Source organism: Sylvia atricapilla, chromosome 1 (assembly GCF_009819655.1).
Source record: "Sylvia atricapilla isolate bSylAtr1 chromosome 1, bSylAtr1.pri, whole genome shotgun sequence".
NCBI lineage: Eukaryota > Metazoa > Chordata > Aves > Passeriformes > Sylviidae > Sylvia > Sylvia atricapilla.
Genome location: NC_089140.1, coordinates 106,226,355 through 106,248,388, shown reverse-complemented (window position 1 = coordinate 106,248,388; position 22,034 = coordinate 106,226,355). Strand labels below are relative to the sequence as shown.

Sequence of the window (22,034 nt, the reverse complement as noted above, 5' to 3'; positions counted from 1 at the left end):
TCTCAGGAGAGGACCACCCCAGTTTAATGATGTTCTTAGGCCCAAGGCTGATGTAAGGAGTGGAGATCCAGGGGAGGTCAGGTCATGGAAATTAAGTCCTGTTGGGTGCCCACAAGGCCCTCACACAAATAGAATAAGACTAAATTGTTCTTGACTAAGCTTTCTCAGCAACAGGTCCTGTATGATTTCTTTTTGTTAGAGCCCAAAGATTTTTTGTCATGAAGGACTAAGGTATTGTTCACTAATGAAAACTAAAAAGCCACCTCTCCAAGGTCCAGACAAATTTCTCCTAAAAAGCATGGCACTGTCTTTTATCCAACTTTAGATTTTGGTCTTAGGTGCACACCTGATTTTTGGCTGGTTTTATGGTTCTATCAGTCCAAAGGAGAAGTGAAATCTGCATCTGACAGCGGTATCAGATTTTCCCTCTAACTATCAGCCTTACTGATGCCTTTCATCAGCATGGATCCCAAGCCATGGCTTGCAGGACCTGCCCTGACCATGGGTTGAGAGCAGATGTAGGAAGAATTTCATGCATGAAATTCATCAGCATGAATGCATTACTTAGTTCAGTAATGCAGCTTAGTTGTGCAACTTCCACAGGGACTCACTCCGTAAGAGTCTTCTTGGTCTAAACCCTTTCAATGACAATTCCAAGTGTTTCCACAGCCTACTTGAAGGGTAAGGGGTATAGAGAGATGTTATGAGACCCCACCTGGAGTTCAGCATCCAGCTCTGGGGTCTCCAACATAAGAAGGATATTGACTTGTTGAAGCAGGTCCAGAGGAGGGATACAAAGATGATCAGAGGACTGGAACTCATTTCCTGTGAAGACAGGCTGAGCGAGTTAGGGTTACTCAGCCTGGAGAAGGTGGTTCAGCTCCAGGAAGACCTTGAAACAGCCTTCCAGTACCTAAATATGTCTACAAGACAGCTGGAGAGGGACTTTTTATAAGGACACGTGGTGATAGGACAAGAGGGCAGGTTTAGATTAGATATTAGGAAGAAATTCAAGGGTAGTGAGGGGCTGACACGGGTTGTCTGGAGAAGTGGCCCCATCCCTCGAGGTGTTCATGGCCAGGCTGGATGGGGCTTTGAGCAACCTGGTCTAGTGGAAGGTGTCCCTGCCCAGGTACAGATGATATTAAAGGTCTCTTCCAACCCAAACCATAGCATCTGTGCTTTGATTCTGTGCCTTTCTCTGCTGGAAACTATATCTACATCAGAAGAATAAAGAGACTAATCTAGCCCCTCATCTAAAAAAAGTCAATTTTGCTTTCATACCAGTTTTTTTCTGACTACTCTATCCTACTAACAGTAGCTCAGGAAAAGTGAGGGAGATAAGACCAACTAGATTCACAATTTATTTCCCAGTAGAGTTGCAAAGGTTGACAAAAATAAACCAGAGGTACTACTGAAATTTCTGCCCATGCCTCTTAAACCAAGTTTGCACCAAGAAGCACAGTCCCATTAGAGTGTTTATTCTGACAACTTATAACATGTCAAATGACCTAAATGTAGGCAGCATCAGGTGTTTCACTGCCCCTCAGAGCACCTAAGCCTGTCCTCCATATCTTGTACCCACTAACCTAAACTTGCTTTTCTTTGGCTTTGCACAGGGCACTGCTGCAGAATTGATAAGGCCTCAGTCAGCTTATTAATAAATCTCTGTTGATGCCAGCATCCAGCTCTTCTGGGCTGTACCAAAGTGTTGGGGCAGAGAACCGACTGGTATGAGAAGAAAACAAAAGATGTGAGCAAGGAGAAGGAAGAACAGAAAAAATATAACACGTCATAGATGTAAGATTATATCCTTATCTACACATGGTAATAGCTAAATTTAAAAAATATCTTTTTGATAAGCTAACCAGAATGAAATCTTTAACTCTCTATTGCTGACATGGTCAAAAAGCATGTCCTATAAATTTTAAGGAGGATTTGCTGTAAAAGCTGACACAGAAGGATCTGTTTGCACGTGTTCAAGGCTACTGACTTTACAAGTTGCATTTTAAGAGAATGACAAAAACTTTGTAGGTGAAAGACTGCTCAAAGAAAAAAGGTGGGTGTAGTGGCTCTTGTGTTTTGCGTTCTGACATGTTTTGTAGAGACACTTATGCTGTCTTTTAGCAGTTATTACAAGCCAAACTCACAGGCCAAAATCTTATAACAAATGCAAAAGACAGGTGTTCAAAGTAGTTTGTATTGAATATTAGAGTTCTCATCTCATATATTTGAGACACAATACTTCTTACATTGCTGAATACATGTGTAATTTGTATAAGTAGAAGAGTATAAATTATCATATAACATGGCAAAACACGTAACTGTGATTAAACGGTAACTCAGCCTAGAAGAACACTCAGAAGACTGTTAAGTAAAATATACTAATATACTATATGAATACACACCGAATAAAGCCAGAAGATAAAATGGACACCAAATACCTCTCAGATTTCTTTAATTTTCATTCTTCCATTTATTTCCTAGCCTTATAATTACTGACCCTGTGATGAAAAGAAATTATTTACATTTCAAAAAGTTACACCTGTTTATTTAGTAAGAAAGTTAGCACTTGATAATTCCAGAGCCATGGAAGTAAACAGCCCTTAACAGTATGGAAAGTGTATATTAAAAGAAGATCTCCTCCAAGCTGTCTCAGCTCTCACCAGACACACTACAGGCAGCCATCAAGGCCAGCCATGTTCCTGGCTCATACAGAAAAACAAACACAGCTTTACACACTGTGTAAGAAATATACTCATTTATCACAACTTCTGGCTGAGGGCTTGTAACAGAAACAGAATTGAATTTTCCCCCCAAGGAGTAAGAACAAATACTTCTCTTCCTATGATCTCTCAAAACTACATCTGAAGAAGGCTGGTTTCTTGCAGAATAGTTGGATATCCACATAAATGCTTTACACAGCTGAATTCTCTACTGTCTGAGCAAAGATAGTGAGTGATGGCCTTCTGTAGAGAACACATACATCCAAGTTTTTGAAAGTAGTTCCTATTTGCTTCTGATGGCCAAAAACCTTTAGTGAAAGGAAGCAATCCTGCTATCTACCTGACAAAAAAAAATCACAACTTCATTGGATGTTTCATATATGCAAAAATTTGGTTCTGAATGCAAATTGTTCAAAAGAAATAGAACAGTTTTAGAAACTATTGATGCTATAGATAATACACAATTTTATTGTACTTTTATCGAATATCACCTGTGAACATAAATACAAGCAGCACTGCAATTGAAAGATGACACTTTCAGCAATAAGAATAAAGATAATGTATATAGACTACTAGGCAATAGCCTTTGACTGGCCAATTAAAATAGTTGGGCAAAGTACATAAACCTTGGTCATGCACATTTGTCTGCAGGACGACATTTCACAGAAGGCTTATTTGGATTTTCCAGCTAGATTAATCTCCTGGAGAAGACGGAATTTAATTTCAAACAGTGGCTACTTACATCCCTCATCCAGGTCCTCTTGGACCTTGTTTTTCTTTTTCCTTCTAAAAAGAACCTGATCTCAATGTTGCAAACTTTTTGTGACACAGTATTTTCAGAAAGGCCATTCGAAATTTAACATGACAGAGAGGGTAAAGAAATGGGTTCAAAGAGGAATTGATCCACAAAAGCCAAAAGGTTGCTTCATACAGGAAGCCATGGACACAGGTTCCCTGGCAGGCCCCACGAATAATCATTAATAAGGAATATGGGGCCCAGCAAATGGCAAACACACAGACAATTATGGCAAGAGACTTTGCTATTTTCTTGTCCTGTTGGAGTTTTCTGGTCTTTGCACAGAAGGAAAGAGAACAGTCATTTTCTGGGGTTACAGAATTGTCTCTGGAGGGAGATGAGCAGTCAGTTGCCAAAGACTCTTTCTTTGGTCTCATGGAAGAAGAAACACTGTCCTCTGCCTCTGATGGAGGAGATGATGCCCCTGGCCATGGCAAGCCACAAAACCTCCAGGACAGGCTGCTGCTCCTTGCAGGCTCACAGTCCTGCACGCTGCCACGCCGCTGGCGCCTCTGGATGTTGTGGAAGATGTGTATGTTGAAATAGGTCACCAGCAGCAGCGGCACAAAGAACTCCAGGGTGGATGCACACAGCAGGAAGTACCAGTTGTCAAAGAACTCGGCGTAGCACTGATCTGCCGCCACCACGCTGTGTCCGGCCACGTGCTCCCAAAACAGGATGGCTGGGCAGTACAGGAGAAAGGCTAAGACCCAGATGGCCACCATCTTGATGGCAGGGTTAGATGTTATTCCCTGCTGGGCTCTGTAAGATACCTGTGAGGGAAAAAAACAAGAAGCTCAGACTTGTAGAGACTCATTTTAGAACTAAGAGAAGCAACAGGAGATGAATTCAAGAGATGCTCAGTAATTCAGAGATGTGGCTGTGTTGATCAGCTGAAGTTCACCCAAGCACATTTATTTCAATGATGCTCATAAAGCATGATGTTTTCTGTCTGCAAGTTAATGTCACTGTACCAGGATCCAGTTCCAAGCGGTTGAAATAATCATCCACTGTTGCGGTACTTGGACCATCCACACAGAATAATTCGCTCTTTCACAAACTGGGCAGCCCTGGGCTTCCTCAGTTTGTAGTGACTCCCCTTTAGTAGGTCCCCTTGGGAGACTTTCTTATAGCTCAGGGTGAGCAAAAGTGCTTCAGCCCATGTGCAGCCCCTAGGCTGCCTCAGTTCGCAGGGACACTCCTTTGGGAAGTCCTTTTGAGAGTTTTTGTTGTGGCTCAAGGTGAGAAAAAATACCTCAACCCATGAGCCTTTGCAGTTCTATGTTAATGTTTCATACCCCATTGGTTATTTCCTTTGTTCCTGGTTTTTACCCCTACTGATTGGTTCTTTTTAGATGCTTCCCCTGATTGGTCCCTTTCTCAATTCCTTTCTCCATTGGTCAAGTTGTGAAACCCCACCCCTGGCTACCATATATAATCCTTCTCCCCCAAGACCATTTGGGTCATTTCTCCTCCGGACCTCATGGAATGAAGAAGCTCTCCTGGAGACTGGAAAGACCCTGACTCGCTGCTTTACTCACTGCATCACGAGGGGTCACAAATGTGCCTCTGCTGCTCAGGCAGCCTCCCGAAGAGCAAATCACTCTGTACTTGAGAGTGCATGCATCAAATAGGTGATCAGTCTGCACCTAAGGGTGCACAAAGAGCTAATTACTCTGCACCTGACAGTGCCTGTGCCTCCCATCTAGGTGTCTTTTTAAGGATGCTTCTCGTGAGGAAGATCATAGCACCTTTACCACCAGACCAGACCACAACAATCCATCAGTGCCTAGTCATTTGGTATGCCTTGTCTGAGACACCTATGGTCTGAAGTGCCAGAGGAATTAGCACTTTATAGTTGTTGGGAGCATGACTCTCACTCGAAACTGCATGGCTTTTTACAGCATTTTACAAACAAATAATGGTCTGCGTCTTTCAACAGAAAAGGCACATAGATTTAACCTATACAAAAATCATTTACTAGGCAATTTATGAGGATGAAGGAAGAATAAAAAAATAAAAAAGAATAAAAAGAATAAACAGGCAGTAATACGAAGTTAAATTAATTACCACAAATAAGACTGAAATCCTATTGCATGAAGTTATGTTGACAGTCTCATATGCACAAAAGAGCTGGAACCTCTGTGACATTTCCTGCCACTTGAGCTAGCAGTGTGACTGGTGAGAAATGCTGGCCTCCACCCCTAGCACGGCCCAAGACATAAGGCTCACAGCAGGTGTGTAGGATTCTCTGCACACAGGACACGTCTGAAGTTTGGGGTTCTGCTCCAGACACAAGGAGGAGTTTACTGCTGCATATCTACAGGCAATGATTGCAGTCTGCCCTTTGTCCCACTTTCTGCCTGTTTGCTCTTGCTCCCAGTCTTATCCAGAATCTTTTTTGACCACATCTCAGGTCTAGACATCCTCCCCAGTGTCCTTTATTTCAGTGCCCTAGCTCCACTGTCTTTTCCTTTCATGCCTGATTTTAGGTCCAACCCCAAATCCAGTTTACTCTGAATTTTCTCTTTCCCTGCTTCTTTTTTACCAGTCTGCTGCCTTACTCTTTTTTACCCCCTAGACTGCTTTTCCTCAGGCAGTAACACAACAGCAGCTTGCAGCAGAAATTGTGAGAAAAGTCCTGGTTGACTAGCTCTGTGCTGAAACATGCTCAATGTAGAATATTCGCCCCATCTGGCTGCAAATTGTCTAATAACCTCCACATGCCTGTATATTTTTGAGGAGTATTATCTTTACATTTGGACTTATCAACACAGCAAAGGTTAGTGAAAATAACCATCCAAGGAAAAAAATCAGAAGCTCTAAACAGGGTACTTACAGCTTTAGTAACAGACAGGAAACGGTCATAGCTGATAAGAACAATGTTAAATACTGAAGCTGTGCAGAGGAGATAATCCATAACCAGCCAGAGCTTGCAGATGCCTCTTCCCAAGTGCCATTTCCCTGTCAGACTGTAAGGGATGTAGAGGGGCATGCAGAAGACACCTGTAGAAAGAAAACCACAAAAACACCATGAATTTCAAAGGGATTGCGAACTCCTGGAAGCAGAGAGATGCACTGTTTTGGTATTTGGGTAAAAAAACCAGCAAATCTATTAAGGTGAATATGTGATTTACATAAATAAATTCTCCTGAAATTTGGTGGTGACTTTCTATGTCTTAGATCTTTGTGTGATTAAAGTAGGCTGATAGTTGAGAATAAGCTGAAAGAAATTCAGCAAAGGATTTACTGAAGAAGAAAATCCAAGTCTAACCAACTAATACTCTCTAAAGTTATAAAATTAGTGCTGCAACATGTATACACTGTGGTTGCATTCTGATAGGTAACCTCATCATTGTATTTCCTTTGTTCTTTCATTTGTACTAGAATTTTCCCTCAAACACATCTGCAGATGTTGCCAATGGCAATTATTCCTGTAAGATTGGTTAGTATTTGTAAGCTGAAGACAATATATTGGGGCAGTCTGGTGGTGTTCTACCAGAGACAGAGCGACACAGCAGAAGAATAAAACTCTCACTTTTAAGGAGTGTTTTAATTTCATGTTTCTTCTCTACCTGAGAATAACTCCAGAACTACTTTGGTTTGTTAAACTTGTGTGTTATCCAAAAGACCTTCCACTGAAGTACTTCACTGAGAAATCATGTTTGTGTCTTATTTTTAAGCCAGCAACTTTTTCATTTTAACACTAACATTTTTTCAAAAGTGTGATGCAGTAGCTGATTCTACATTCCTGAAAATGCTGATCTACCAGAGACAAATGGAAAATTATATGTTGCTTCAAGATCCATTTTAAACTCTTCAGATTATTCCTTTCCTGACATGTCCATCATGGTCTTAGAAGTTACTAAACATATCCAGGGTGATGTGATCCACTGATGATAAAACTCTGGGCAATGAGCTGACAGACTATTATCAACAGGGAAATGCTCACAGCGCTTTCAATACTGATGGCTTCTTTTAATATATACCTTAAATAAAAGCAGCATCACTTTGGTACTAAATACTCACTTTTCATGGTTGCTGATAACAGCTACTGTTCTCATGAACTTCAATGAGACCAATGTTTGGTACCATGTCAAGAAGTAATGACTGCTTCTAGCTGTACATATAAATATAGAGACAAACCCCAGGTTTTAAGCATTGACAGTGAAGCTATTCTTACTTTTACTAATTAGTGGATGCAAAAGACATGAGTCACGTCCCTGGAAAGTTTCCAGACTTTTAATAAATTAAAATAAAACAACCTCACAGCAAATTCAGAAAATAAAGTATTTCCTGACCAATATCAGAGACAAAATCTTAGATTTACAGTCTATATAGGCCAATCTAACACTGATGGCAATCATTTCCTCTTAGCTGATTTAAGAATGCATGAGACACAAAGCCACAAAGAACAGATGCAGAAGGTAGATATTTAATTCCCTTGACTAAACTATGAGACAGGAGGAGAAACAGACTTTTTCAGAAGACCTGAGCAATGAAATAGCAGCTCCAGAAAATTGTCTGCCTTAGCAGGAAAGCAAAGGCTTCATCATATACATTGTTTGGTTTCTGCCCCATGGGGCAAGTCCCAGAATAAGGCAACACATGTTATTAACGGCATAAATGAGGGAAAACCTCAAAGGCTGAAGTAATACACTTCACTATGCAGTACTGACAAAGAACAGCACTGATATTGTCAGAAGTGCAGTAGGTCTGTGGCCATGATTTCCTCTCTCATGGTTCAGTGAATACTGGTCTCTGTGACCATCCTGAAGAGAAAGCCTTTGTATGCAGAAGTACCACCTTGCCAACCTTCAGTCAAGACATTTTCTGGCCCATCTACCATGGGACTATGGTTTTCTCAGGGTTTCTCGGTTGCATGGGCTGTTACCCTGACTTCAGCCACGGAGTAGTGCTGCAAAAGGCATTCACTCTACCACCAGCTCACTCGGCATCATCAGCCAGAACTGAATCCATAGCAGCTCCAGCAAAAAACTCTTGTGGTGTTCTGCAGTGATGCTATGGGAAGAGGAGACCAATAAGAAATACAGATGAGAGATGCCAACAGGGTGTTACTGGTATCAAACCACCCATCAGATCAATAGCCTGTGTTAAGCTGAAGCCAGTAAAAAGTTCTGGTGATAAAGTGTCTCGCTGTAGTGTAATAAATTCATAAACCATTATTACTATGTAGAGAAGTAATTCATTTACCTGGATGTATCATACATAGCTGTCAAATATAAGCATGTTCTGAAGTGTGTGACAAACACTCTTATAGGAGAGGCAAGTGTAAAACAAACTCTTCGTAAAGTATTCACATTCAATAGTTATTCCTTTTTCTTTAAGCATGTATGAAAAGTATTATCCTGAAAGCATTATATGAAAAAGATGCATTTCTCATTATAATGTATTTTGAGACAAACTGGGCTATTAACTATTCATGCAACTTCCACCATCCCCCATCCTTCCCTCAGACACAGCTGGGAAATAGTTCTCTCAGAAGAAAACGCACAGAAAACCAACACCACTGCTTCTCCTAAGAGTCCTACAACACAATTAGCACACAGCTCCACTCCTGGTGACTTACCCACTGCAAAGTCAGAAACAGCAAGATTCAGAAAGAAATAATTACTCCGATGCCTCAGGTTTCTGTCCATCACAAAAGCAAGGATCACCAGGGTGTTTCCAAGGATGGTCACCAGACACAGCAGCACCATGAGGAAAGCCAGCAGCACCAGCACACCCAGGGAGAACTCGGAGCTCGGTGGCGGCGTGGGCCAGGTCTCGTTACACGTCGCAGCCGCGTGCGGAGTCTCGGCTGTGCTGTTGTGCATGGTGGGTATCCAGGTCAGCTCAGCCTGGGAAGGAAGTTCTATCTGGCAAAGTTATCCAAAAGGTTGAGACAAGTCTATTAACAGGCTGGGCTGAATACTGAAACATAAAAATTTTCGGAAAATATTCACAATATCAAAAAAATGGAGCACAAGAGTTCAAGACCTGAACACTCTGACATTTCTTGATCTGAATGCACCTATCAGCCTCAGAAAACATCTCATAAGCAGTGTCTTTACTGGGCACAGATCCTTATCTACTAATCTCAAAAAAACTTGTCTAAAGATAACTCTTTTCACAGTCAAGCAGTTGCAAATTAGTAATGTGTAAGTGGTTTTACACATCAAATTGTGCTGAAGCTAAAATTGTACCTCATTTTCACCTCCACAGTGGTAAACAGGATTAAAATTTTTACAGTTATATTTTCCTTACAATAAAATGTAGACACTTTTGCACTTGCTGCTATACCACTTTTTAAATTTTACAGTTAATAACACAGAGATATTTCTTAGTGTTGCTGGTTACAGAGCATTTGTAATATATCTACATGCAGCAGAAGCATCCCCAATACCTCTTCAGCTCACTCTAACCAGAAGCTCTGGGCAGAACAAACCAAATACTTGGACTTTGGAGGTCTTTATAGTATGGCAAATCGAATCCTGCACATCCCAAGTAATCCTAGATAAGCTTTTAATCCATTAAGTACCAAGCCTTTAAGCCCTTTCAGGTGTGAGAAAATATATCCCTTCCTCATCGCAGCTCCATTTATTTTGGTAGGAGTGCTCAGAATTTGGTAGGCCATGGCTGTGGCTGACACTCACTGACTGTAGCACCATGGCACACTGAGTGACCAGCATTTCAAATTGCAGCCGTAATGCCAGGTGTTTGGGAAGATGGAGGGCAAGAAACAAGGAAAGAGAGGGTGGGCAAGATGTGGGGAGGAAAGATACAGTGCTCTGCTACCATTTTGAGGAACAAAGGGAATTATGTTGCAAAGAGTCATTATAGCAAAAGGTGTAGGGCGACAGAAACAGAAGAGACCTCAGGAATGGCAAAATGTGGCAATGAGACACAGCTGCCTTAGATGTGTGTGCACAGCTGCAGCCTGGGAAGCATAGAGGAGGTACTAGACCTGTACAGTCATCAAGGCATATTTGATGTGGGTGACATTGAGGTGAGAGCATGCTGCAGATCTCAGGGTGAGGGAGGTGAAGAAGTCTTTTCTAAGCAATTCAAGGAAGCTTCTGGACCACAGGAGCTGCTTCTTATGTAGGACTTTCAGGTTCATGGCATCTGCTGGAAGTGCAACACATCAGGTCCTATCAGTGAACAAGGTTCCTGGAGGCTGTCTGGGGGAACTTTCAGATACAATTCCTGTGTGGGCTGGTGGGGGTGATGCACAGCTGAGTCACCTGCTCAGTGGTAAAGAGGGGCTGTGTAGGGATATTATCAGTGCAGACTCGGATGTAGTGATGATGAGGTAGTGGAACTCAAGACCCTATAGAGGTTATGTTGGAGAAGATGAAAATTTAACTGAAAAGTCTTGGAGATATGAATGCTTAGTAGAAGGTTCATTAGAAATGAAAGCAAGTTTTGATACAGAAAAATAAAAAATGTTTAAGCTAGGGATTGCTGAGTTAATTGTTACTGAACAAAGGTTAAGATGAGTTGGAAGAAAACTTTTATGGTTAAGAGTAAAGGATAAGTCACCTACAAAGAGAAACGTGTTTTTACCAAGTAAAGAGAACTACCTAGACAAACAAAAACATGTTTTTACCAAGTAGAAAAAAGGTCTAAGAATTTTCCACTGCAAGAAAACAGGAAAACAACTTTAAGCTTAAAATGTAACATACTAACTCGAATTGATTGGATAGTACTAACCATAATATGGTAATAATAGTAGTTGTGATAGGCTATAGGTAAATATATATATATATATATATATATATATTGTATGATGCTGATTGGTTTTTATGTATTAAGATGCTCAGTAAAGAAAACTATGTAATGCACTGTAACCAGAGCTAAAGCGGCTCCAGCTTTTGCCTACAAGCTGATGCTGACAGCTATAGGCTTGGCTCAGTTACCCACAACTCATGACTGCAGTGAATTCAATCTATGAAATAAACAACACCTTTAAAGAGCCATCTGGAGTCCCATATCTCTCATTCAGGCTCTTACAGGGATGAGGAAGGAGAGTAGCAGGGCAGACCATGGGCTTCAGGTGAGCAGATTTCCATTTAGGAACGGGGTAGTGGTAGTGGCTTTAGGAAAGCCTCCCATGGGAGGCAGATCCAAAAGACAAGGAGCTCAAGGAAGCTGCAGGTCTCTAAGGACAGCAACCTCCATGCAAAAGAATAGTTCATCCCATTACTCAAAGAAACAAGCAGATGTATCATGACAGTGGCTAACCCTGGGGACTACAATGCAAAAAGGCAGCATGAAGGAGTTTGAAGGAGGGACAGAACACTAAGGAGATATTTAGAAATGTTGCCTGGCCACGTAAGAATGATGTAAGGAAAACAAAAGCTCACCTAGAGTTGGTGTTTGTAAAGGACATCAAGGACAACATGAAGAACTTCAGCCACCCCATTAACAGCAAAATGATGAACAATAAAAATATAGGTACTTTGCTGGATGGGACCAGTGATCCAGTGACAGTAGCTGCAAATACCCAGTGCTTCCTTAGTTCCATTCTTCAATAAGTAGCTCTCCCTTTCTTCCATGCTTAGTGCATGATTTCAAGGATGAGAACTGTCATATGCAGGTGAGAATAAAGCAGGATTACTTGAGGATTACTTACTCATAAAAGTCGATGGAACCCACTGGGCTACCAAGAGAACCAGCTACCACCTTTGCAAGGCCACTTCCTATCCTCTTTGAATGGTTGTGGAGATAAAGGCATGGAGATAAAGGCAATAACTGAAGAAAGGCAAATATTGCAATGATCCTCTTGTGCTGCCACAAGGACAAAAGGCCAGATTGTCTAAAGTCCTTGGGACAACAATGGGGTGAGTCCTCTTGGAAGATATTTCTGAGGACCTGGGGGAGGAGAAGGTGATTGGGAACAGTCAGCATGGACTTACCAAGAGTAAATCATGCCTGAGCAACTTGGTTGTCATCTTTGATAAAATTACTGGATTCGTGGACAAGGGGAATGTAGTCATTTGCTTTTAAAGTTAGGGAATAAATCAAATGTTGAAGTTGTAATCATAGCCCTGTGTGGTAGTCAAGAGGGAAATCTGTGGGGTATTTCCTGAGGAAAATAAAGGGCATGGACATTAGGAGAATCACTAGGGTTCAATATTTGTTCCAGAAATAAACAAAAAAAAGATAACACAATTTCTTCCAACATGTATTATTTATTTGTTGGGGTTTTTTTACATCTGAGGCGGTCAGATTAGAAAAAAAAAATGGTGTGGTTTGAGTTGAAACCCACAAAGTCATACAACTACTGTCATCATGTGTTTAGAAGGCTTACTCAACATCTGCAAAGACAGAAGAAAATTCAAGGACATGAAATAGAGAAATGGATGAGTAACTGGTTAGCGAGACCTGGGTTAGAAAACCCTTGGGCAAGAAACATCAATTTGAGTCGAGGCATAAGAACATATGCTGAATAAGTATCTTACCACAACCCTGAAAAATGTCTGCTTCATTATTTACAAGGCAGAATCTTAATGATGCCACCCTGACCAAGACAGCTTTAAAACTGTGGGCACAGCAACTCAGTGCTTGGCTTACCCTGGGAACACTAAGCAAAGTTTTCAACAATTAGAAAAGTACAAGTTCATCCAACACACAGGATAGGTGTGAGAAAACAGTCTGAACACTGTGTGTGTAAAACAGACTCTAAAAAACACTGATCTCTAGTAGCTTCACCATGCTAAGAAGTAGTTTCTTTCAAGTTCGCTGCAGATTCTGCTGCCTGGCAAATTCCCTAACTAACTAGTTTTCCAGCACTGCAAAATGCAGACTCAGTTTATCTAGTCAATAATTTTGTAGGTTATTTTTCCAAAACAAACAACACATTCTCTAAGCACAAAATGCAAACTGAATTTTTATACTAAAAGTATAGGGATAGAAAAGACAACTCAAATACATTTCCTTCTTGGGTCTATCTTCAGTTTCTCTATTTAACAGATGTTTAGCACACCAGCTATTCTATAAATGCTTTAACTCTGTGTGTGTGTTTATATTTTTTAAGCATCACAGAAAAACAAACCCCACAAAATCTATGCCAGCACCACAGCTCATGACAGTAAAAACAGCTGTGCTGAATCAATGGCCTCCTCCTGAAGCTGCATCTCTCTTAGCAATTAGGCTCTCAATCCATAACACAATCCATGTGAGGCAAGGAAGCATAGTGAGAATGAATGGTGAAAGATAATCTTCCAGCAGTGTGAAAACTGGCAAGAGAAGTCCTCAGTTCCAGTCCTCTGAACAGAAAGACATTCTAGCTCTTCAAAGACATCAACTTTTATGCCATAATTAGGCTGCTTCCATGCATTTGAATTGTGTTTGCCAAGGAGTGCTCTGTTATGGCAACACCTCTACAGCCAATATCTAATCAGATTAAAAAGCATTTAAATTGACTACTGCTCATCATTGTTCTGTTTATCAGATTTCTCTTTCTGTATTTCATACATTTTCATATTTCTAAACAAAGAGGAGGAATAAAATTACATAAAAGGAGAGAAAAAAATGTAGCTCGTGACTCTCACTTACCCATCCATGAAAGCCTTCTGGGTGAGTTGCAACACTCAACACATGGTAAGAAAGTTTGGCACATGAAATGGGGCCAAACACTTTCTTCAACATATCTCCTCACTTCTTTCAGTACTGGACATTCAACTGCTTTGTTTGTTAAGAGCTGCTTAAGACATCTCTGTATCAGATTCCAGACCTCTGTAAATCTCATTCTCAACCAGTGAATATGGCCCTTGCTCCATAACTGAAAAAATACAGTTTGATATTTGTTCTGTGGCAGAGAAATCCCATATAATGTCACAGTAACAGGACACAAAAAAGTGATCTAATATAAAAATTACACTGTCCGATCAAATTTGTTGCAGACATTTTGATGGAATACCTTTGCACTTGCAAAGCTTTACATTGCAGCGGCTATTGTCTATTCTTGCACAGCCAGCCAGAATCGTAAATCCATTATGAACTTAGCATTGTTTGCTCTGCTGATTCAACAGGAATGTGATCATGTGCCCAAGCCTGGGCTACCTTTTAGGCAATCACATAGTGCACAGATCTGGCACTAAATATCATATAAGCGTGACTGAAGAGGCAGCCATTGTCAGGGAAAAAAACAGTACAAGTGAAAAGAATAACCATTTATGTCCGAAAATTTTGACAACCAAACTCAAAATTCTCATAGCATGGAAAATTTCATTCCCTGAAAATCATTCAGAATTACTAACTTACCTGTACTTTGTACTGCAATGCCAGGTATGAGCTACATAAAAATTTGTAAAAGACAGATACAGCAGGTTAGGCAGTCCCTTCACTTGCACATTGCTCACTGTGGAGATTATAACAAAGAGAGGTCACTCCCTTGTCTTCATAATAGTTTATAAAATGAAAATATACTGGTTTTGTGAGTATTTTTACAATCTTTCAAAAATGTAGCAGAATTGCTTCTTCACTGATAACTTTAGGCCCATAAATAGGAGATAAATTTTACTTCAACACATACATGAGCAGGTATCACCCTCCAGTGACTCTCTATGGAGATAGCAATAGAGGAGTTCTTTCACAGTGCCAGCTCTATGCATTAAACAAAGGAAAGAAAAAAAAAGAGAAGGAAAAAAATATACCTCACACTTATAAATCAAGAGGACATCCAGCAAAGCTTGTTATTCTTTTCAATGCACTAGACAGTAATTAATCTGGCATCATACCAGCAAAACCAAAATGAGATCCTGAAAACAAGCAATATCAGGGCAACTGCATAACTCTGCTGCATTCTTAAACAATGTCATTAGTAAACAATTTTTTTTTCCTCTATTTATGCCAATGATACACATGAAAAGTTATCAATAAATAACAGAGGGACCTTTTCTGTTAGACTTTTTTTTACCTCTCTAAAAAGAAGGTGTGTTACCAGATCTCAATGCTGCAAACTTTTTGGGACATAATATCTTCAGAAAAGCCATTCGAAACCTCATATGACAGAGAGGATAAAGAAATGGGTTCAAAGAGGAATTGATCCACAAAAGCCAAAAGGTTGCTTCATACAGGGAGTTATGGATGCACTTTCCTTGGCAGGCCCCACGGATGATCATCAATAAAGAATATGGGGCCCAGCAAATGGCAAACACACAAACAATTATGGCAAGAGACTTAGCTATTTTCTTGTCCCGTTGCAGTTTTGATCCAGTCCTTGAACAGAAAGAAGCAGAAAAGTTCCTTTTGAGAGCCATAGAACTGGTTTCTGTTCGAGATGGACCATTAGCCACCACTGCTGGTCTCCATGATCTCGTTAGTGATGAAACACTGTCCTCTGCCTCTGATGGAGGAGATGATGCCCCTGGCCATGGCAAGCCACAAAACCTCCAGGACAGGTTGCTGCTCCTCGCAGGCTCACAGTCCTGCACGCTGCCACGCCGCTGGCGCCTCTGGATGTTGTGGAAGATGTGCATGTTGAAGTAGGTCACCAGCAGCAGCGGCACAAAGAACTCCAGGGTGGATGCACACAGCAGGAAGTACCAGTTGTGAAAGAACTCGGCGTAGCACTGATCTGCCGCCACCACGCTGTGTCCGGCCACGTGCTCCCAAAACAGGATGGCTGGGCAGTACAGGAGAAAGGCTAAGACCCAGATGGCCACCATCTTGATGGCAGGGCTGGACATTATTCCCTGCCGGGCTCTGTAAGATACCTGCAAGAGAAAAAGGACATGTCATATATTCAGACAACATTTTCAGAAAATTATGTCAAAAAAACTTTTCTAATCAAGCCAAATATAGTATTTGTTCTGTATTTCCCCAGACACCTATAATGTCTTACCTATGTAAGGTTCTGCTAGGCTTGTTCTCCTTACACTGCAGCTCTGTGATTTATTTTAATACTCGGCATAGGAGAGGAGCAGAAATTATGATAGCTTAACTATCATTTGGCTTCCAGGTGTGAAAGGACATAGCTTGTTTCCACTACACAGTAAAGTAGCAATAAGGAATTGGTAAGGAATAGGTTTATGATTCATCAGCCCAGGCTCAGTAGAGAGTGAAAGCAGCTGTGGGAGTTCCTACATGCCCAGCAAAAGTAGAAGCCTTCTATATTAGACAGGTTGCCATGTGAGACTGCAAACACCAGACAATATAATTTTTCATTCTGTTTCCTCTTGCCATAGCAGAAAAATCTATCCCAGACATATACTATAACATCCTCTGCCTTATTGAATCACTCCACATTAATATTAGCCTTACCTTGTAAACAGTTCATTCCACGACTAAAAGTCTTGATGCTTTTATGTCTACCCAGAGAGCATAGTGAGAATTAAAATAAAATCATCCAAGGTTAGGAAATACAAGAGCTAAACCCACCCTGTAATAGCCCAGCCATACTCTTGGTCCGCTCCATCTTTCATAGCACAAGAAGATATGTTAATGAAAAGCCGGACAATTTCATGTCCTCTGTACTGTTCAACATTTGGCATCTCAGGCTTTCCTCAGAACTGCTGCCTTCCTCATCAGCTTCCCAAGCTCCTCATTAGCAGAGCACCAGCATGACACTATAATAATAATGAATGACACCTTCCCAGCCACACACCACACAAAGGGCATTGTCCCTATTTCAAGCAAGTATCAGAGAAGTAGTGGGTTATACACGTTGGTTTGGACTCTCTGTTTTAAACATCTGTACCTGAAGAATCAGACTCCATTACATCTTAAAGCATCATATTAACTCTGTGCACAGCTCCAAGTTTGCAGTAATGAATCTGCCACCCTGTGCAAGACCACAGGCAGCTCAGTTTAGAGGCAGAAAACAGGAAACTGGGCACAGGTTCACTAATGTTAAGTCTGGACCCTGACCACAGGCTAGGTTTGCAGCAGAGACAGAGGTGGATCCCAAGTCTGTAAGGAAGCATGGTGTATTTTCTTTGGATAACAGCCCTGTTACACATTCCTAGACTCACTCCATCCCAATAACCTAAAGAATAAAACCAGAATATGATCGTGTAAATAATGACCATCAGCAATTGCACAAGAACATAGATCTCAGCTAGGTTAAAGAGACTCTTTAAGTTACGTTTTTCATATTCTGAGCTGTGCAGATTCATTAGTGTCTTAAATACAGTGTCTTTATACTTTACTCTCCAGCTTTAAAAAAACAAACAACCAAACCCAACAAACTAGCAAAAACCAACTGTAAAACCACACCACTAGGGAAGAAGAGAAAGTGATTAGGTATCATATCAGCACTTCCCGAATGAGAACCTCCCAGTCCAATATGAAACATGTCATTAGAGCAAGCAAACTCATCAGCCTGGAGAAGAAAAGGTTTTGGGGTGACCTGGCTGCAGCCTTCCAGGATCTGAAGGACAAGTAAAGATAGGACAAGGAGCGATGGCTTTAAAACAAAAGAGAGTAGGTTTAGATCAGATACTAGGAAGAAATTCTTTACTGTGAGGGTGGTGAGGCACTGGAAGAGGTTGACTAGAGATGTTGTGGATGCCCCATCCCTGGAAGTGCTCAAGGTCAGGTTGAATGGGGCTCTGAGTAACCTGATCTGATAATGGAAGGTGTCCCTGCCCATGGCAGGGGGTTGGAACCAGATAATCTTTAAGGTCTCTTCCAATCCAAACCAATCTGTGAGTCTACGACCAAACACCAAGTAGAGCTTAAAAATGGTGAATGATAATATTTATTGATTCCTTGGATATCTTCTGAAACAGAACAACATGACAACACTGAAAAAACATCTTAACTCTTCACATATTTTGATTCATTCTTCTTTTTGCTTCAAGGGGATCAGTTTCACTCAACTGCTCATTGTCAGCACATGTCAATCACCCCCTGTGGTAATTCAGATCCTTATCTGGTCTTCACTCAGTCCATCTCCCATGTCTCTCCATTCCCTCTTCTTATAAAATTTATCTAAGCCTAAGCACTTCCTTGACTCAACCTAGTTTTCAGCACCACCACCACCACTTCCAATGGCCATAGGCCCAAGTTCTCCACATGCCTGCTGTTCCTTTCCTACCTTGACCTTCCCATCTCCTGTGTAGTGTAATGAAATAATTTCTAGTGCAAGTGGCATGAGGGTAACACTGAAATCATAGGCGAGGCAATGTCCTATCTCTAAGTCCCAATGCAACACTGAAGGATCATCTTTTCCCCCATTAGAAAACAGTTCCAATAACAAAGCACTGTTTAGCTTAAAGTGTTAATTGTGAAACACTGAGTTTTATAGAAATCCCAACATATATAAAGCAATAAATAGAAATGTTATTCTTACAGCTTTTGTAACTGACAGGAAACGGTCATAGCTGATAAGGACGATGTTAAACACTGAAGCTGTGCACACGAGGTAGTCCATGACCAGCCAGAGCTTGCACAGGCTTCTTCCCAAGTGCCATGTCCCTGTCAGGGCATAAGGGATGTACAACGGCATACAGAACGTACCTGTGAGAAGAAACCAAACACACATGTCAGCCAGCACTGCACTGCATGACAGCAGAGAGCGATTTCTACAGTATCTGATAAAAGATTGATCAATACTGGCTGGAATTGCCACATGGAAGCCTTTGTATTATCTATCCTACAACCACAGAATCGTTGCTACAACCTAGGTACTAGTAGAGTTCTTATAAATAAAACCCCTCTGAAAGGTGTATTGTGTTTATTATGTATCATTGTTACCTCTCCAGTGAACACCACCTGCTAAAGGAAGGAGAAGTTGACTGCTCTACCTGCTGAAGTAAACACTATTCTGTGTTATCTGCTGAAATTAATACAAAGAAAAACATCTTTCCCTCAATGCAATTCACTGTTTTTTTTAACAAACTATCCAATTGCCATGTTTCTACCCTCTTAGAAGCATACGTGCCGGAAAGTGTTCCAGAACTTAACTTCTTACAGAAATAGGAGTTTCGGACTGATTTTTAAAACCATATGATCAAAAGGCTGACAAGAACAGCCTAACCTTTCTCCTCACCATAAATCTTGATAATAACCACTTTTCAGGGGCGAGCTGATAGGATATTATCTATGGGAATTCACCAGACTGTGGGAACACACGAGTGACCCACCCACACCCATCGCTACCTAAATTTAGGCAGTTAAATCCAAATGTGGAAGGGCCAATATGACCTCATTTTAATGGATTTTAAGATGATCACCCTACACAGAATCAAAACACAGCCTTGGGAAGCTGAAGAAATAACAGTGCAGTCAACTGGGATGCAGAAATGCAGTGAACAGCAACAACACTGCAACAAAATGGAATCACTACATTTACAGAGCAATTGGCACTTGGTCTTTTGAGCAAAACATTATAGATTTTAACATTCACATCAGGAAAAAAGCTGTGGTTTCAACTTCAGATTTACTACATAATAATGTGTGCTCCTGTAACAGTATCTTGAGAGTTTCCCTTTCCATAAAAATCTTAGTTCCCATTGTTCTTCCGCTACCAAGAATCAAGAGATCGCTATTCAACCCAGCTACAGATCCAGAAGCACAGAGACAAAGCAAAAGTTGCTGAATGTCCAAAGCAGGTAGATTAGATATGGTAAAAGAATAAGTGCATGATTCTGCAAGCTTTTAGCAATTTAGATCAAGAAGAAAGTAAGGATAATTTAGGCATACCCCAAATCTAAATTATGTAGCTACAAAAATACAAATCAGTTTGACTCCAAAGTCAAATAAAGGCAAAGGCAACACTTTTAACAAAATCTATAATTAAAAACCAGACATTTATGTAAACATAATATCACAAAACAAAAAATATGGACGGTAGGTAATGCCAAGTTAGCTGTACTTCCTTCTTTGTCAGAGAACATTATTTACCTCATACTTCTCAGCTACATGCTGGTCTTTGTTCAGTATGAGGCTAGATTGTGAGTCAGACAAGAGAACACCAGTTTGTCCACTGGTTTTCTGCTCGCTGTTCTGTTTTTTTCCAGTGTACTGTAACTGGAGAGCAGGCAGCAAGAGCTCTGCAGCACAAGGTAGAAATAAGTTGGAAAAAGACATCAAGCATATACAGGGAGATATCAAAATATTATACAAGGAGATCTGGATGTCACAAGGATAGAACTATTAGAAGCTGTGCACCTGACAGAATTTCTGGCACTGGCAATAAATTTTAAGAAATGTTTTTTCTGTTCTTTCAGTATAATTCTGAAATGTGTGCAAAAAACCATTGTGATATGACAAGTCAGAATACAGGTTTCATTTAAATAGCCACAACTATTTAAGCCATCCTTCTACACACCCCATAATTTAAGCAAGGCTTTTAGGAAGACATCCAACACTTCACAGAATATTGCAATACATCAGTCTCCAACTGAGCATCACACACGAGCAGCACAATCGTGTTTTAATTCTACTTTTTCTCAGTACAATTTTCGAAATTAAATGTGTTCCTATGTATAAATATACATGTAGCATCAAACTTCTTAGAAATTGCTTTATTTTTAATTTTTATTTAGCTATACAAACATATATTCCTAAGGTATTACTCTAGACAGAGCATGTACAGGAAAATGTTTAAAAATAGTATTCATTACTATTTAGTCACAAACTTCAGATGATGATGTGTATTGTGTGATAGCAGACTGGAAAGAAGATACTGACCATGTATGCAAGATCTGTCAGGCAAAATAGGCTGTATTTGATTTGACTATCTAGATTTGAACTAAAACTCTTCACAAACAACTCCCATTCCTTGATGGTCCATTAAATTCCCACAGTAGTATTTTATCCTGAAGCATTAAACATTACCTGCTTACCTAACAAAGCATCCTTTATTTTCTGAAAAATAATAGGCTGCTAAAACAAGTCATGCAACTTCCACCATCCCCCATCCTTCCCTCAGACACAGCTGGGAAATAGTTCTCTCAGAAGAAAACGCACAGAAAATCAACACCACTGCTTCTCCTAAGAGTCCTACAACACAATTAGCACACAGCTCCACTCCTGGTGACTTACCCACTGCAAAGTCAGAAACAGCAAGATTCAGAAAGAAATAATTACTCCGATGCCTCAGGTTTCTGTCCATCACAAAAGCAAGGATCACCAGGGTGTTTCCAAGGATGGTCACCAGACACAGCAGCACCATGAGGAAAGCCAGCAGCACCAGCACACCCAGGGAGAACTCGGAGCTCGGTGGCGGCGTGGGCCAGGTCTCGTTACACGTCGCAGCCGCGTGCGGAGTCTCGGCTGTGCTGTTGTGCATGGTGGGTATCCAGGTCAGCTCAGCCTGGGAAGGAAGTTCTATCTGGCAAAATTATCCTAAAGGTTGAGATTCCTAAGGAGTTGAAAGAGGATGGGTTAAAAATTCAATAAGCATCCAAAAAAAAAATCGTCCCAGATATAGTTTTCTTAAGATTCTTTTAAGGCAGAATTCTAGCAGTCTTCTGCTTAAGAAATATACAGCTTTTCATGCTCATATTTTAAAATTCAAGTTCTTCTTTAAGCAACTTGATTCTTATCTGTGGAGG

General features: G+C 40.7%; 2 protein-coding genes across 2 annotated transcripts; both read right to left on the bottom strand.

The window, feature by feature from the left end:
* Positions 1-3,178: 3,178 nt before the first annotated feature.
* On the bottom strand, positions 3,179-9,519 carry LOC136369471 (histamine H3 receptor-like). Its single transcript, XM_066332377.1, has 3 exons — positions 9,113-9,519; positions 6,362-6,528; positions 3,179-4,295 (listed from the first exon to the last, which is right to left on the bottom strand). Exons 1-3 carry the CDS (start codon positions 9,357-9,359, stop codon positions 3,513-3,515), a joined length of 1,197 nt encoding a protein of 398 aa, XP_066188474.1. The 5' UTR covers positions 9,360-9,519; the 3' UTR covers positions 3,179-3,512.
* A 3,180-nt stretch (positions 9,520-12,699) lies between these two features.
* Positions 12,700-21,812, bottom strand: LOC136368023 (histamine H3 receptor-like). Its single transcript, XM_066329962.1, has 3 exons — positions 21,523-21,812; positions 18,827-18,993; positions 12,700-16,247 (listed from the first exon to the last, which is right to left on the bottom strand). The coding sequence occupies exons 1-3, from the start codon at positions 21,767-21,769 to the stop codon at positions 15,453-15,455; spliced, it is 1,209 nt and encodes a 402-aa protein (XP_066186059.1). The 5' UTR covers positions 21,770-21,812; the 3' UTR covers positions 12,700-15,452.
* Between the last annotated feature and the right edge of the window lie 222 nt (positions 21,813-22,034).